Source organism: Habropoda laboriosa, unplaced genomic scaffold (assembly GCF_001263275.1).
Source record: "Habropoda laboriosa isolate 0110345459 unplaced genomic scaffold, ASM126327v1 scaffold40, whole genome shotgun sequence".
In the NCBI taxonomy this organism is placed as follows: domain Eukaryota; kingdom Metazoa; phylum Arthropoda; class Insecta; order Hymenoptera; family Apidae; genus Habropoda; species Habropoda laboriosa.
The window spans coordinates 7,512,418-7,524,785 of record NW_017100231.1 but is presented as its reverse complement, the minus strand read 5'-3'; the positions used below and the strand labels follow the sequence as shown (position 1 = coordinate 7,524,785).

Genomic DNA, 12,368 nt, shown 5'->3' with positions numbered 1-12,368 from the left:
TTTATAATTTTTCAGTTTAGGCATTGTTATCATAGCAATATGATTTGTTTTGAAAAATAAACATATGTTTTATTAATGTAATAGTATACAACAGTTGATAACTTTTAAATAATGAAGTCCATAAATATTTTATTGGTGTGGTATTTCGTTGACATGGTTACTAAACTCATCTGTCACTTGGCTGTTTTAACCTGGAAACATACGAATCATTTTTCTATTATTATTAGTATTTCATATTTTATTAGTGAAACGTTTTACGGATACTGTGTCGAAATGTCAGATTTAGAAGACATTCAACCTAACTGTGAGTGTCAATACACATTGACGTTAACGAATGAAATAGTTCAGGAACACTTTTCTGAAATGAAAGACAGTTTCAACCATGTGCCTAGTATTCATGAGGTGGACGAAGAAGAAACTGACGAAGAACATACGGTTGATCAGGAACCTGGAATTCCCAACGAAATAGAGCAAAATACAGATCTAACGAAGGATACCGTAGATGAGGATTCAATTTACAGCAATGATTCATTTTGTTCCGATGAATCCTGTAACGAGTCAGAGGAAAGTAATGTCACTTCAAGATCTCTCGATAATTCCCATTTTTCACGCAGTGTTACTACTCGGAAGAATAATCAGAACGATAGTCGAAGGGAACAAGAAAGATCTGAAAATGCAACGTACGACAATGAAATTGTTAATTCGATTCGTTGTAAAAGTGCAACATCTGAGGATAATTATATAGGAATCAAGCAGATTAAAAATAGAAGGAGGAATATGAGTTTTACAGATGAAGAACTGCGAAAAATAGAATGGGAGAATCAGATACTTTTGAGAAAGATAATGGCTCAACAACGACCAAAAGAGAAATTACTTTATGAAAATGTACCTCCACCTCGAATAAGCAGTTCTGCGATAAACAGAAGAAAATTGCAGAAGAAAATAGAAAATGAAAATATAGTATGTACAGATATTTGAGTAAGGATAGTTCTTTCAGCATAAATTAATATGATTAAAATGTTTATATTTACAGATGCTGCTCCAAAGAATACAACAAACTAAATCACGTGTTATGAACACCGTGACAAAACCTGGTTGTAGACAGACGATTTTATAACCTGTAACAAACAAACTATTTTTATACATTTTACACTATTTGAAAATGCGTATGTAGTATGTTTTTACTCCGTACATTAAGAATTTGTGATACAAACCTTATGGTTGTGATTCATTTGTTTTCTTTGCATGATACAATCTTTGTGTAACAAAACCAATTACACTAAGTTATTATTATCACCATTTTATTCGTAATTAATATGTTTTTAAAAGTAAAATCCAAATAATTAAAACACAGCAATTACCAGTCTTGAAGAGTAGGTACACGTTTTTATTTCGTTTTGTATACATCACAACTTTGTAAAATGTTTTGAAAACTTACCGAAGAAATTTCTACAAGTCAAGACTATAAAAATCACAGTTCTCACTCGTTCCAAATAACTTAATTATTACCTTTTTGTGTAACATCAAGACCAACATTCTCTGAGTATTGCCATCACTTTTTATGTACGTGTAGAAAGTACAAAAAAAAAAAACGAAGACAATAGAATCAAGAGACATAAATCCTTGAAATTAGAAACTCTTTAAATTCACATATCTGTTTTTTTTTTATTAATCTATGTTTCGATTGTTGTAAAATGTTACTTCCAATTCAGATGTACAACTTTTGTTGGTCGTTTAGACTCGGAACTATTAAAACAAAAATAGATGTACGATTTCGAATCGATAGCAGAAAAATTTGACAATATGAAAATTTAACAAGTACAAATTAATTTTGTCCGAATTTATTCGGTATTGTTATGCGAGGTACTATTCAACAACGTATCACAAATTACGCGAAACATGAAAAATAACAAAAACCAGCAAGTAGTTTAAGCGTTATCGATCACAAAATGAGTAGCTAATAAATATATTATTACTTTTCATATTAAAAAAGAAAATTGCTCAACCAGGTCTAGATATCACAAGACACAATATCGAAAATTTTTGGGAACGAGATTAGTCTTCATGCTTTTTCTTCCAAGATTCCGAGGATGACGGTGTCCATATTGTACTGAGTGAACGAAATGGATCAAAACCTGATCTCTCCTGCAGTAAGAATATTAATTTATCAGAGAACCAATTTTCCACATTATTTTCCAAAACACTTTTGAATTTTAAATCATACCTGTGTGTCCGGTTCTGTTTGTAACGAAGACAATTGTGAAACTACAGGTGGTGTAGCTGCACCCCATGGACCAGCAGCCCATACACCTCCTGTATTTATTCCCCAAACACCGCTTCTTTCTTCTCCTACTGCTGCTCTAGTATACAAAGGTTCCCAATTTGTTTCGACTGTTGCCCAGTTGTCTGTAAATGAAAATGTACAGTACAACACTGTTTCAAAATTACAAAAATATTATTAATTATATTTTACCTTTTAACGTATCTGTTAGCATTGGAGGTTTCTCCGAGGATTTTGGTGATTCCAACTGAAATCCACTTGTACTATCGGACAATAACTTAAGCATAGGATTATTATCCTCCCATAACTGACATCGTGTATCTTCCTCGGGACTTTCCAGTTCCATTAATGGTTCATCAGTTTCTGGAAGATCGTCGTATGGGACCAGTTCCCGCTCGAACTAAAAAATTCCAAAATGTAGACAAAGTACGTATACTAATGTCAACTGGTAAAATATTACTTATTAATTTACCGGCGGTTCCGCGAATGCATTTATGAAATAACTATTCGAGTGCTGTGAATTATTCTGCATCTTCAAAGAATCCTGACTAAGTGGCTTCTCTTTCTCAACAGATGGAACACAGAGAGATGGCGATTTCGATATCATTCTGTATTCCTCCATGCTCTGCATTAATTCTTGACTCGATTGTTGCTTAGTATAATCTACATCTTTGGCGTCGTTATTAAAAACCATCGACAAATTATGCGTAGTCGTTTGCGTTTTGTGTAATTTATTTAAGCTCGAGAACGGTGAAATACTTTCTTGACTTCGTGCCACAACGTCACTGAACCTGGCGCGGTTTTCGCCCCAACATGATGGCGGTGGTGGTAACGGAGCGGAAATTGTTCCCAGTGCACGTGATGAATCTTCCCTTTGACTAGTATTTCCATTCAATGTTGCCGCTATAATAAAATAATAAATTGAAATGTAAATTTAAAATGTATATACTGTATCAAGTATCAAAAGTATCATGTATACTGACGTTTATGTAAACCAAAAGATCATACGTACCTTTTATATGCCCTTTATCAATGCCTCGACGTTTTTGAGATCCTTTATCCTTTCGAGGAGGATTTTTATTCTGTCGTGGTAACTTAGACGACTCAACTGTACGTGTCGTATGAATGTGTTTTATGGTAGACCTGGTTGTGTTCGTTTTCCACCTGTTTGGATTATTATGCCTCTCCTTATCATACTCGTCGTCGTCGCAGTCACCCTCGTAGTTATCCTTATAATCTACGCATGGCACAGAAGCAATCGATTGAGGCTTAGTTTTTTTGGTTACGGGCTTTCTTTGTAATTTATCCGACTTTTCACAAGCCTGGTCAAAATTCTGTAACGATATTCATAAAATTATTTTATAATTCACCCTACCCTAACCTACCCCTTACACAACTTGATTCTCACCTTACATGACGGCGGATCATCTTGAACAGAACTTTCCGTTGTCGTGGACGACGTTTCTTCCTCTGATAGATGAGTATTTCTCTGATTATTGTTCGATTCAAATTTCTTAAACGACACATGATTGTTATTGCTGTTTCCAACCACGGTTTGCTTCCTTTTACTATCTAACTTATTACGAGTATTATTCAGAAGTCCCGTCGTATCAATCTGTACCTCATGGTCGACCAGTTTTGTTTCCATTTTAACACTCGTCGTTTGATTAGACTTTCCTTTTCTGTTCGTCAGAGGACTTGTTTTTGTAAACGTATTTACAGTGTACTTCTTCTCCTGAGTTGCTTGAATATCCGTAAACACGTTGTTCTCCGTCATACAATTGTCCGTTTGCATTTCTTGGACGTTGTTCTGCTTCTTGTTATTCTTTTTCTTGGCACCAAGCGTGATATTGCTTATAACATTACTGTTATCTAAATTCGACTCTTCGCATCGTTTGAACGACAACAGATCCTTTGCCTCGGTATCCAATTTAAATCTACGCTCTTCGTCCGCGGACCAATCAGGAATTTTCAGTCCTTTCTGTACACCATCCTTGTCCTTGTACTTTTTCACGTTCATCAGCGTCCAATCTGGATACGTTTCTTCTTTCTTTGCCGCTTTCTGTTTCTCCTCGTTCATTAATTTCTCTTTCAAGGAGGTCGACTCTTGCGCTGAGTGTACAGGCATGTGCGATAATAGCCTTAAATCTAAAGGTGGCTGCACTGGATTTTCTCTCGAGAAACTTGCTAAAGCTCCTCGTAGTATTCGATCTGCTTCGAGAAACGAAATCGCGAGAACACATATTAATAATATCGATGAAAGACTTATAGCTGCCCATTGGACGGCGTATTCCCATGATGGCCTCGTTAACGCGGCTGTACAAGCTTCCAAAGAGTGTGGAGGAAGAGTTGCGAGTAAATTAAGTATCACCATGCCATTCTTGATATCGCTATCAGAGCCTAAACTAGTCGATATCAGAAGCTTCCTCTCGATACGTGACAACGTGAAGTCTGGCGTGAATGCTATTTCCACTTTCCTTGTGGCGTTCGGGTTCAATTTGAATGGTGCACAGTTCAATACCTTGAACCCGTATCCCTCACATCGTAAACCATTAATATAAAAATCATACACTTCTATGGGAAGTTCTCCTGTGTTTCTTGCCATGAAGGATCTCTTCACTGTCAGGTTTGGAATTGGATTTCGCTTAAATCGTTCTTCTGCTTTTTAGAAAAAGAAAATGAAAATATATTATTCAATTATCTTCTTCCACTTAAAAAAAAAAAAAAAATACACTAGTGCTCAGTTAAATTTGAACAAACGAGATATAATAAACGTAAGTAGCACTGAAAAAGGATAACGCCTACGTTGCACTGAATCATCCAACATTAAAAATTTTTATTTTTATAATTTTCATCATATCTTTATGAAAATAGTACCAATAGATTGGTGAGGTTCTCCCGATGATAATGAACCCAAACAAGACATGAATGCTTGGTTAAATTTGAAGTCGTCCAAATTTAACCGAGCAGTGGTGCGTGTATTATTTTATATTAGATATTCTTATTTAATTAACCCTATAATTTGCTTATGTTGCTAAACGATAAAACGGGGGTGAAGAAACGTACATACGTTCACAATCTTTAAGATGTTTATCGGCAAGTTCAAATAATAAAGGTGTGATAGAACCTGGCTTTCGATTGCCAAACCTAAATTGTGCATTTGCACCCTGGCCCATCACGCGCAATACTTCCAAAATAGTCATGTTGTTTCTGCAATTGTTGAGAGTGCAAAAAAATATTCGTTTTAAGATTAGACTGAAATAAAGTTTATACGTGTTGAGAACTTTACCTAATATATAAAAGTGCGGATGATAAAGAAGGTGAGAAAGGCGTATATGATACTCGTATGGTTCTCGATTCCAAGGGTTTCAAATACAATGGAATCGATTGTGACGCTATTGTAATATCCCATTCTCTCTCAAACCTTTCTCTGTCTGCTATACTTTCTTCCAGCTTAAACTCTTCTGCGATTGTGGATCCACATTCTATGCATGTGAACTTAAACCTGTGCACAAATACACGTGACTATATGCTGTGTTACATTTGTTTATCTCTTATATGTTAACCACATACTTAGCAGGTAACGAATGATAAAGTCTTGTTCCTTGTGGATAATTCCAATCCATCACTAATTGTACTATTAAAGGACTGGTACTTGGATTATACACTTTAATGGTGCTATAGGACGTATTTCCGACTTGTGTCAAAGGAAATACTAAAGCAACTTTATTTTTATTATTACCAAAACCAGTCAATAAACTGGGCCAATGTGGTTTTATGTTTAAATAAAATTTGTGTCCGCGAACTTCTGTCGTATCTAGGCGTATTGTGACATTGTCCCAAGAACGACCGCCTGTCGAATTCAGAAACCGCGTATATCTCGTATTTAATAAATTTAAATCAGAGTCCCTCGTATGGGAAGGAAGGGCTAAAGTGTTCAACCATTGTTTGCCAGCTGTAATAGTATAAAAAATATTAATTTGATAATGTCTGTAAAGTGCTATTAAACATTATTAAGTTGAACGACTAACCTAACTTACCATTACTGTCCAATGACAGGCCCAAATAACAATGATGCTTACAAGCAGCCGATGGTTCAATTTTCACTGACCCAATGTAATTTTCGCCTTTCGTTATAACAGGCATCGATGCCTCTTCCAAAGGAATATACTTTATTCTGTTGTCTTTATTAACAGGCGCGATTCGAGTTACTTGCATGGGTCTTACAAACGTCGAATATACTTTCACTTGTTGCACACAAATCGACCCCTGTACAAGAATTGTTTATACAAGAAAATGTTTATTAAAAAATTGCATAATGAAGTGTTCCACCCACTTACAGGAAAACAATCCGTAAAAATGAGTTTCTTCAAAGAAATTCTTCCATGGGCAACTCTCATGTAAACTGGCAAAATAAATCTTTCATAGGTTGTTCTAACAAATACATCACCCACAATTGTATCTTCTTCAACCATCGGAGTTTTTACTTTAATTTTAAAAATAGCTAAGTGACCAGGCTTTATGTATTGCTGAAATGAGAGAATATTTATTTAATTTTGAAAATTGTTATCGTTAAACTGTTATTAATTATTTTATATGATAAATTTAATACTTACATTGCCTGTGTGACTACATACAGTTATATTACGAAGCTCTTTGTCCAAAAGATCAGCTGGACCTCTTTGACAACCCATAAGTTCCAATACTGCACCAGGCATGTTAACTCCCCACCCATGCAAATCTATGTTAATTGGATTTTGATTCTCCAAAGCAAAAATAGCTTCGTTTTCAGTTCCACTTCCCACGGTACCAAAGTTCATCGTACCTTCGTCACTTTCCCTCTCTTCGGGAACAATTTTCCTTACTTTCCCATCGTAACTTAATAATGGAACTTCGGTCACAGAAACGTTCGAATGAATTAAAATCGACGATTCCATTTTCACGTTATCAGTTTTTCTATCTTTTGCAAGTTGTAAAGAAAATATATTAACCTTTTGCTCTGGCTTTATCACTCTTGGAATAAAATTTTTTATCTGAAATATTTGAATAAAATCAATAATTGTATGTTTTTAGTAACACTCATTTTCTTAAGTTCTATGTTATCATTAATAAATCTATTTACCGTAAAAAGTGATTTCACATTCGATAACATTGTGACATTTGTGATAGCTAACGGTAATTTAAATTTATTAACAACGCTAAAATTTCGTGCTTGATTAGATTGGAGAGAACAATAATGCGTAATTGATGCGTTTACTTCTAATCCACCCTGTAGAACTTGTGCTATCCATGGAATTGTTAGTTTCTGACTAGAACCACCAGGACCTATGGCTTTTATTACTAATTTCCCTTTAAAATGTTGTAATTCTGAACCAGTCTTCCCTAAAATAAAATGTGTATACTAATATATGAAGAAACGAAAATATTTTGCAGAATGCAAAACTGAATTACATACAGTCATAAATTAACGCTCCAATGGCAATCGGTATATCCGTATCCCCTGGAATAACCGCTTGCTCAAAATGAAGTTTTAATGCTTTAGAAACTGGCGTACTAATTATATTCTGCAAAAATGTAAAAAACTATTACAAGTTGATAATTATTTTTTAATTGTTAATATAATATATTTTGAAAGTGCTTACCATAACTTTTATTGGCTTCTTTGCCGAATTTTTTAAAGCGATAGGGTAGTGAATAGGAGGTTGTAATGAACCTCCCATACCTAAATTGATTACTCCAGAACTTCCACCCCAATGAAGACCAGCCCCGCTTCTCACTTCAACTTCAACTGTTACAACAAGTACTTCTGAAGTGTTATTTACTTTAAGTCTGTAATTCGGAGAACTGTCAGTAACGGAATCAACTAGAATAAATATTGTCTTAAGTGAAAAAGTAAAGAGACAAACCTAATATACGCGGTATGATTTTTTTCTGTGTAAGCATTAAAATGTAGTCTTATGATGGGTTTCGTCTGATATGGTGGAATTTCCCATAGTTCGCGTGAACCTTCTGCTTCACCTGATGGTAATTCTAGCTGAAATTCTCCACCACTACTGTATACCTCTAAAACCTTTGAGAATACATGACATATATAATGAATAAAGGTAATAAAAGATGGATAAATTTGTGCTGAGGAAATTGAAGTATTCAATACATACTTGTAAAGCTTCTGCGTGTGGATTGTGCATGTATATAAGTGGAGTAAATGTTGCATTTAAAGGTAATTTAACACCCACTACAGGTCTGAGTCGATATGGACTACTGACACTTATTCCTTTTACCTATGAAAATAGGATTTCACTTTTAATAAAGAAGAATATATTTAAAGTTCATGCTTATAAATATAATAAGTTGATTACTTCATATTTCACAGTTCCATCTGCAGTATGTATAAAAAGATGTGTATCAATATCACCTTCTTCTCTGCCAAGAAAGACAACATCGAAAGTTGTGTTTCCCAATGATGGTATTACCTATGTAAATCAAATTGTGATAATATTTGAAATTTACTGTTATTTACTTACACTGTTTCATTCTCTTTAAACTTATAAATTAAATAATTATTCCATCTTTAATTCTCTTTCAATAAATTTTAATTATGTTACATCATTCCATATGAATTAATAAAGAAAAAAATATTTAAGGTGTTAAATTAAATGAAAAGTTTTGTCTTTTATGTATTGTTTCAAACAATAAAAATTACGAACTTATCTTAGATTATAAAAGACTTACTTTGTTTCGAAAGAATGATGAGTGGAAATGACGTGTATTTCCAGAAATTGATAAAAGGTGGATTGTTTTGTTATGATCTCTATTAAACAAGATCACAGTTTCTTGATGGGGTATACCAAGTTGTCTAAGGAAAAAAAACTCATTATAATATATTAATTCACAGTAATATAATTAACAATGGAGATTCACATACCTCTCTTTGAAGTCCAAAACATGTGGTTTGAAAGAAACATAAGATAACGAATCTTGTGTTTTATCTTCATCTGATGTTGTATCCCTTAAAACATAGTTCTACAATTTTAATATATTCTATGGTACTTTTCAGATATACTTCTAATAGTGGAAATTGAAAATAGGAAAGGTACAAGAAAAATTAGTTTGAAGTAATCACAGTTAGTAAAGCAGTGTTTAGAATTTTAAAGCTGTTGTTTATACATAGTCCTATAATGAAATGATTACATGGTTAAAATTCTAGTTAAAGTATCAAAGAAACATATTGTATTCTGCAGTAGAATTTTTTTATTATCATATTAATATAGTTAATTACTTGAAAACCCTAAATGTCCTAAAACCCTTATTTTGAAATGCTTGTTAAATTTTTTGCCCTATGTACACTCAAATCATTGGTAGAAAATTTTAATACTGTATATGATAATCTTAAAAGTAAGGAAGGAAACTTATAATGAAAACCTTTCCTACTTCCACTCACCATTATTTTAATGAGTATTATGCTTACCCAGCCCCATGTACTGTATTAGTAAAATCCTATAAAACAAAAATATATATAAACTGAAAAATCATATAAACTTACTTGTTAAAGTTAACATGTATTTCAAATAAAAAAAAAAGTAATAATAGAATTTACATTTAAAAAGACAAATATAACTAACCTTATGCATTGACATTGGTATGTTGTCCAAAAGGTATTGAACATCATTGTCATCCTGTATGAAAGCTATAAAAAATTTAATATTATTTCACAATGTGATAAAAATGAATGTTTTTATCTTATTTAATAAACTTATGAATATTTTTATACATAATACATTATAAAACAAAATGGAAATTATTATTTGAAATATTTATTAATTATTTAGATGGTTCTGATGAAATAACAATCAGTCATATAATTAGAAAGCATTTATTAGTAGTAGAGCAAAATTATTCATTAATATCGATAATGAAAAACATCATATTTATACTTTACTTTTATTTCACATAAGTTTCTTTACATACATATGACATAAAATTATTATGAATAATACCTAAATTATTTTCCAACTGACAATATCATGTTAAAATTTTATTTGTTAAAATGTGTTGTTACAAATGTTGTACATTTCTGTCACCATAATTGACCCTAATATAAGTCTACAGTATAAAAATATATTTGAGAAGTATTAAAAGAACAGTTTGCATTTCTAGGTCAATTCAAAATTAATTTGCATTTTAACGATGCAGAAAGATATCCGCTAATAAAGCGTTTACTTTTGTTAAAGCCAGTGCAGACATTATCATTTCTTAAAAAAAAAAGAAAAAGAAAACTTATCGATATTTAAGAAATATAATACAAAAGGCTAAAACAACATCGTATTTTGGGTAAATAGTAACTGATCGTAAATTAAATAACATTGTACGAGCATCGTTTAAGATGTGTATTATTGTAGCAAAACGAAGTAATTAAAATAGCATAAATATACACTTACCATTATTGTGCCCATGTAAGGACGGTCGAATTTGTGACGTCAGCTCGAAAAACGTTAACAAGAAGAGGCAATAAAGTACTTTTAACTCAGTCATAATAATAGTTTCACTGTATTGTTTGCTGTTTTGTCTTTAGCAGAAATGAAAATCCGCTTTCGGCCATACTTTTGCCACTATCGAATTCTGGAGTATCGATTGTACTTCCGTCCGATTTGAAACCTTTCCACAAGCAAATTTCGTGCGACCAATCTGACGAAGATAGATTATACGTAGTTGTTGCATCTTTTATTGTTATATCAATATATCATTGATATTTAAAATTGGTTCGCCAGATTGTTAATCCTTCGATTAATTCGTTTCTTCATAAATACCCTAAATTTTCCAAAAATGACTGAACGATGGCACTTTTATTTATTAATTACAGTTTTCAGACAAATAAAATTGCAATTTTTGTGATTGAAAGTGGTTTTAGATTCAACTACGAATTATACAATACTGTTACTTTATTATTTTTTACGTGTGTGTACAGTAACATTTAAGTTATGATATATGGATTAATGTAATGTGCATTAGCTATTTTGTAATTTACTATACATTTTTAACGTTTTGTTTTACATAATTTCGCTGATTTTTACGTTTGCAAATGCTCAAGTACGAATCACAAATCACATATTGCAATTTGTATACGAATCATCCAATCGCGTTATTTCGCTGTGGGAATATTTTCAGTTTTTTTGAATATTTTATTGAAATTAAATAATTTACAATTTCTACATCGCTTAATTAGTTGAATGCTAAAATATGATTAATTATTTGTCGTTGAACTAAGAAATTAATTTTGACAATTGTTAGACAACTAATTATCAAGGAGGGAATAACAACATGAATATTTAACCAAAAGTGTTACTGTTCTTTAATATATTCCAAAGCTTTCAACGCCACCTACTCGTTTAACACGTGTAGTTGCCCTAACCTAAAAAATAAACAAGCATAACATGCTGTATGTTAACGAAGTGAACATTTTATGTTTTAAAAAATTATACATGTTGCATATAACATATTTCATTTCAAATTGAAATATAAAAATTATTGTGAATATTATTAATTGTTACATTTTTACGTATATTGTTAAAGTAGTCATATAACATGCCAAACACAAGTATGTGATATTACATTATTCATGTCAAATTTTAAATAAAATTGTTTTAAGGGTTTTAATTAATGTGTATTATAAATTAAATAGATAATAGGACTGACAGAAAGAAACTTTCCCGGATCTACAGGAAGAAGATAAAATTACAAAGGGGAAACAAGGAGAAACAAAATGTAGATGATGATATAGATGAAAGTAAAAAGCCTAGGATTATTGTGCGTAATATACCATTTAAAGTAGGTGCATTTTGTATCAGAATAAAGTACGAAGGTCAATAATTACATTTTTGTTAGCATATTCATCTTTGTACAATTTGTATTATCAGGCAACTAAGGAAGATGTGAAGAAGTTTTATGAACCATTTGGTGAAATATTAGAAATAAATTTCCCAAAACGTATGGATGGTACAATAGTTGGATGTTGTTTCATTCATTTTAAACAGTTAGAAGATGCATCAAAAGCAATATTTAATACAAATAAAAAAGAATTTCTTGGAAA

General features: G+C 32.1%; 3 protein-coding genes across 3 annotated transcripts in view; 2 read left to right on the top strand and 1 right to left on the bottom strand.

The window, feature by feature from the left end:
* Positions 1-207: 207 nt before the first annotated feature.
* Positions 208-1,117, top strand: LOC108571618 (cilia- and flagella-associated protein 97-like). The gene is made up of 2 exons (XM_017933696.1): positions 208-960; positions 1,034-1,117. The coding sequence occupies exons 1-2, from the start codon at positions 274-276 to the stop codon at positions 1,115-1,117; spliced, it is 771 nt and encodes a 256-aa protein (XP_017789185.1). The 5' UTR covers positions 208-273.
* Positions 1,118-2,055: 938 nt separating this feature from the next.
* Positions 2,056-10,874, bottom strand: LOC108571512 (transmembrane protein 131). The gene is made up of 23 exons (XM_017933571.1): positions 10,720-10,874; positions 9,904-9,968; positions 9,750-9,778; positions 9,207-9,290; positions 9,014-9,137; positions 8,641-8,754; positions 8,440-8,562; positions 8,188-8,351; positions 7,924-8,110; positions 7,737-7,845; positions 7,404-7,663; positions 6,898-7,314; positions 6,622-6,810; positions 6,322-6,550; positions 5,855-6,236; positions 5,571-5,786; positions 5,352-5,491; positions 3,690-4,939; positions 3,294-3,615; positions 2,754-3,184; positions 2,474-2,681; positions 2,225-2,406; positions 2,056-2,145 (listed from the first exon to the last, which is right to left on the bottom strand). Exons 1-23 carry the CDS (start codon positions 10,811-10,813, stop codon positions 2,056-2,058), a joined length of 5,409 nt encoding a protein of 1,802 aa, XP_017789060.1. The 5' UTR covers positions 10,814-10,874.
* A 901-nt stretch (positions 10,875-11,775) lies between these two features.
* Positions 11,776-12,368, top strand: part of LOC108571571 (RNA-binding protein 28) — a 3,505-nt gene continuing 2,912 nt past the window's right edge. The window contains exons 1-3 of the mRNA XM_017933641.1: positions 11,776-11,876; positions 11,961-12,106; positions 12,196-12,356. Of these exons, the coding sequence (XP_017789130.1) occupies positions 11,864-11,876; positions 11,961-12,106; positions 12,196-12,356 (320 nt within the window). The 5' untranslated portion in view covers positions 11,776-11,863. The remainder of the gene's footprint in view (positions 11,877-11,960; positions 12,107-12,195; positions 12,357-12,368) is intronic.

Excerpts from the sequence above, each read along its gene's own strand:
- LOC108571512 (XM_017933571.1), bottom strand. The coding sequence starts at position 10,813 with ATGACTGAGTTAAAAGTACTTTATTGCCTCTTCTTGTTAACGTTTTTC. Across the intron at positions 7,846-7,923 it reads AGAAGCCAATAAAAGTTATG|AATATAATTAGTACGCCAGT; the intron begins GTAAGCACTTTC and ends ACATTTTTGCAG. Across the intron at positions 3,616-3,689 it reads ATGATCCGCCGTCATGTAAG|AATTTTGACCAGGCTTGTGA; the intron begins GTGAGAATCAAG and ends ATATCGTTACAG.
- LOC108571618 (XM_017933696.1), top strand. The coding sequence starts at position 274 with ATGTCAGATTTAGAAGACATTCAACCTAACTGTGAGTGTCAATACACA. Across the intron at positions 961-1,033 it reads AAATAGAAAATGAAAATATA|ATGCTGCTCCAAAGAATACA; the intron begins GTATGTACAGAT and ends TTATATTTACAG.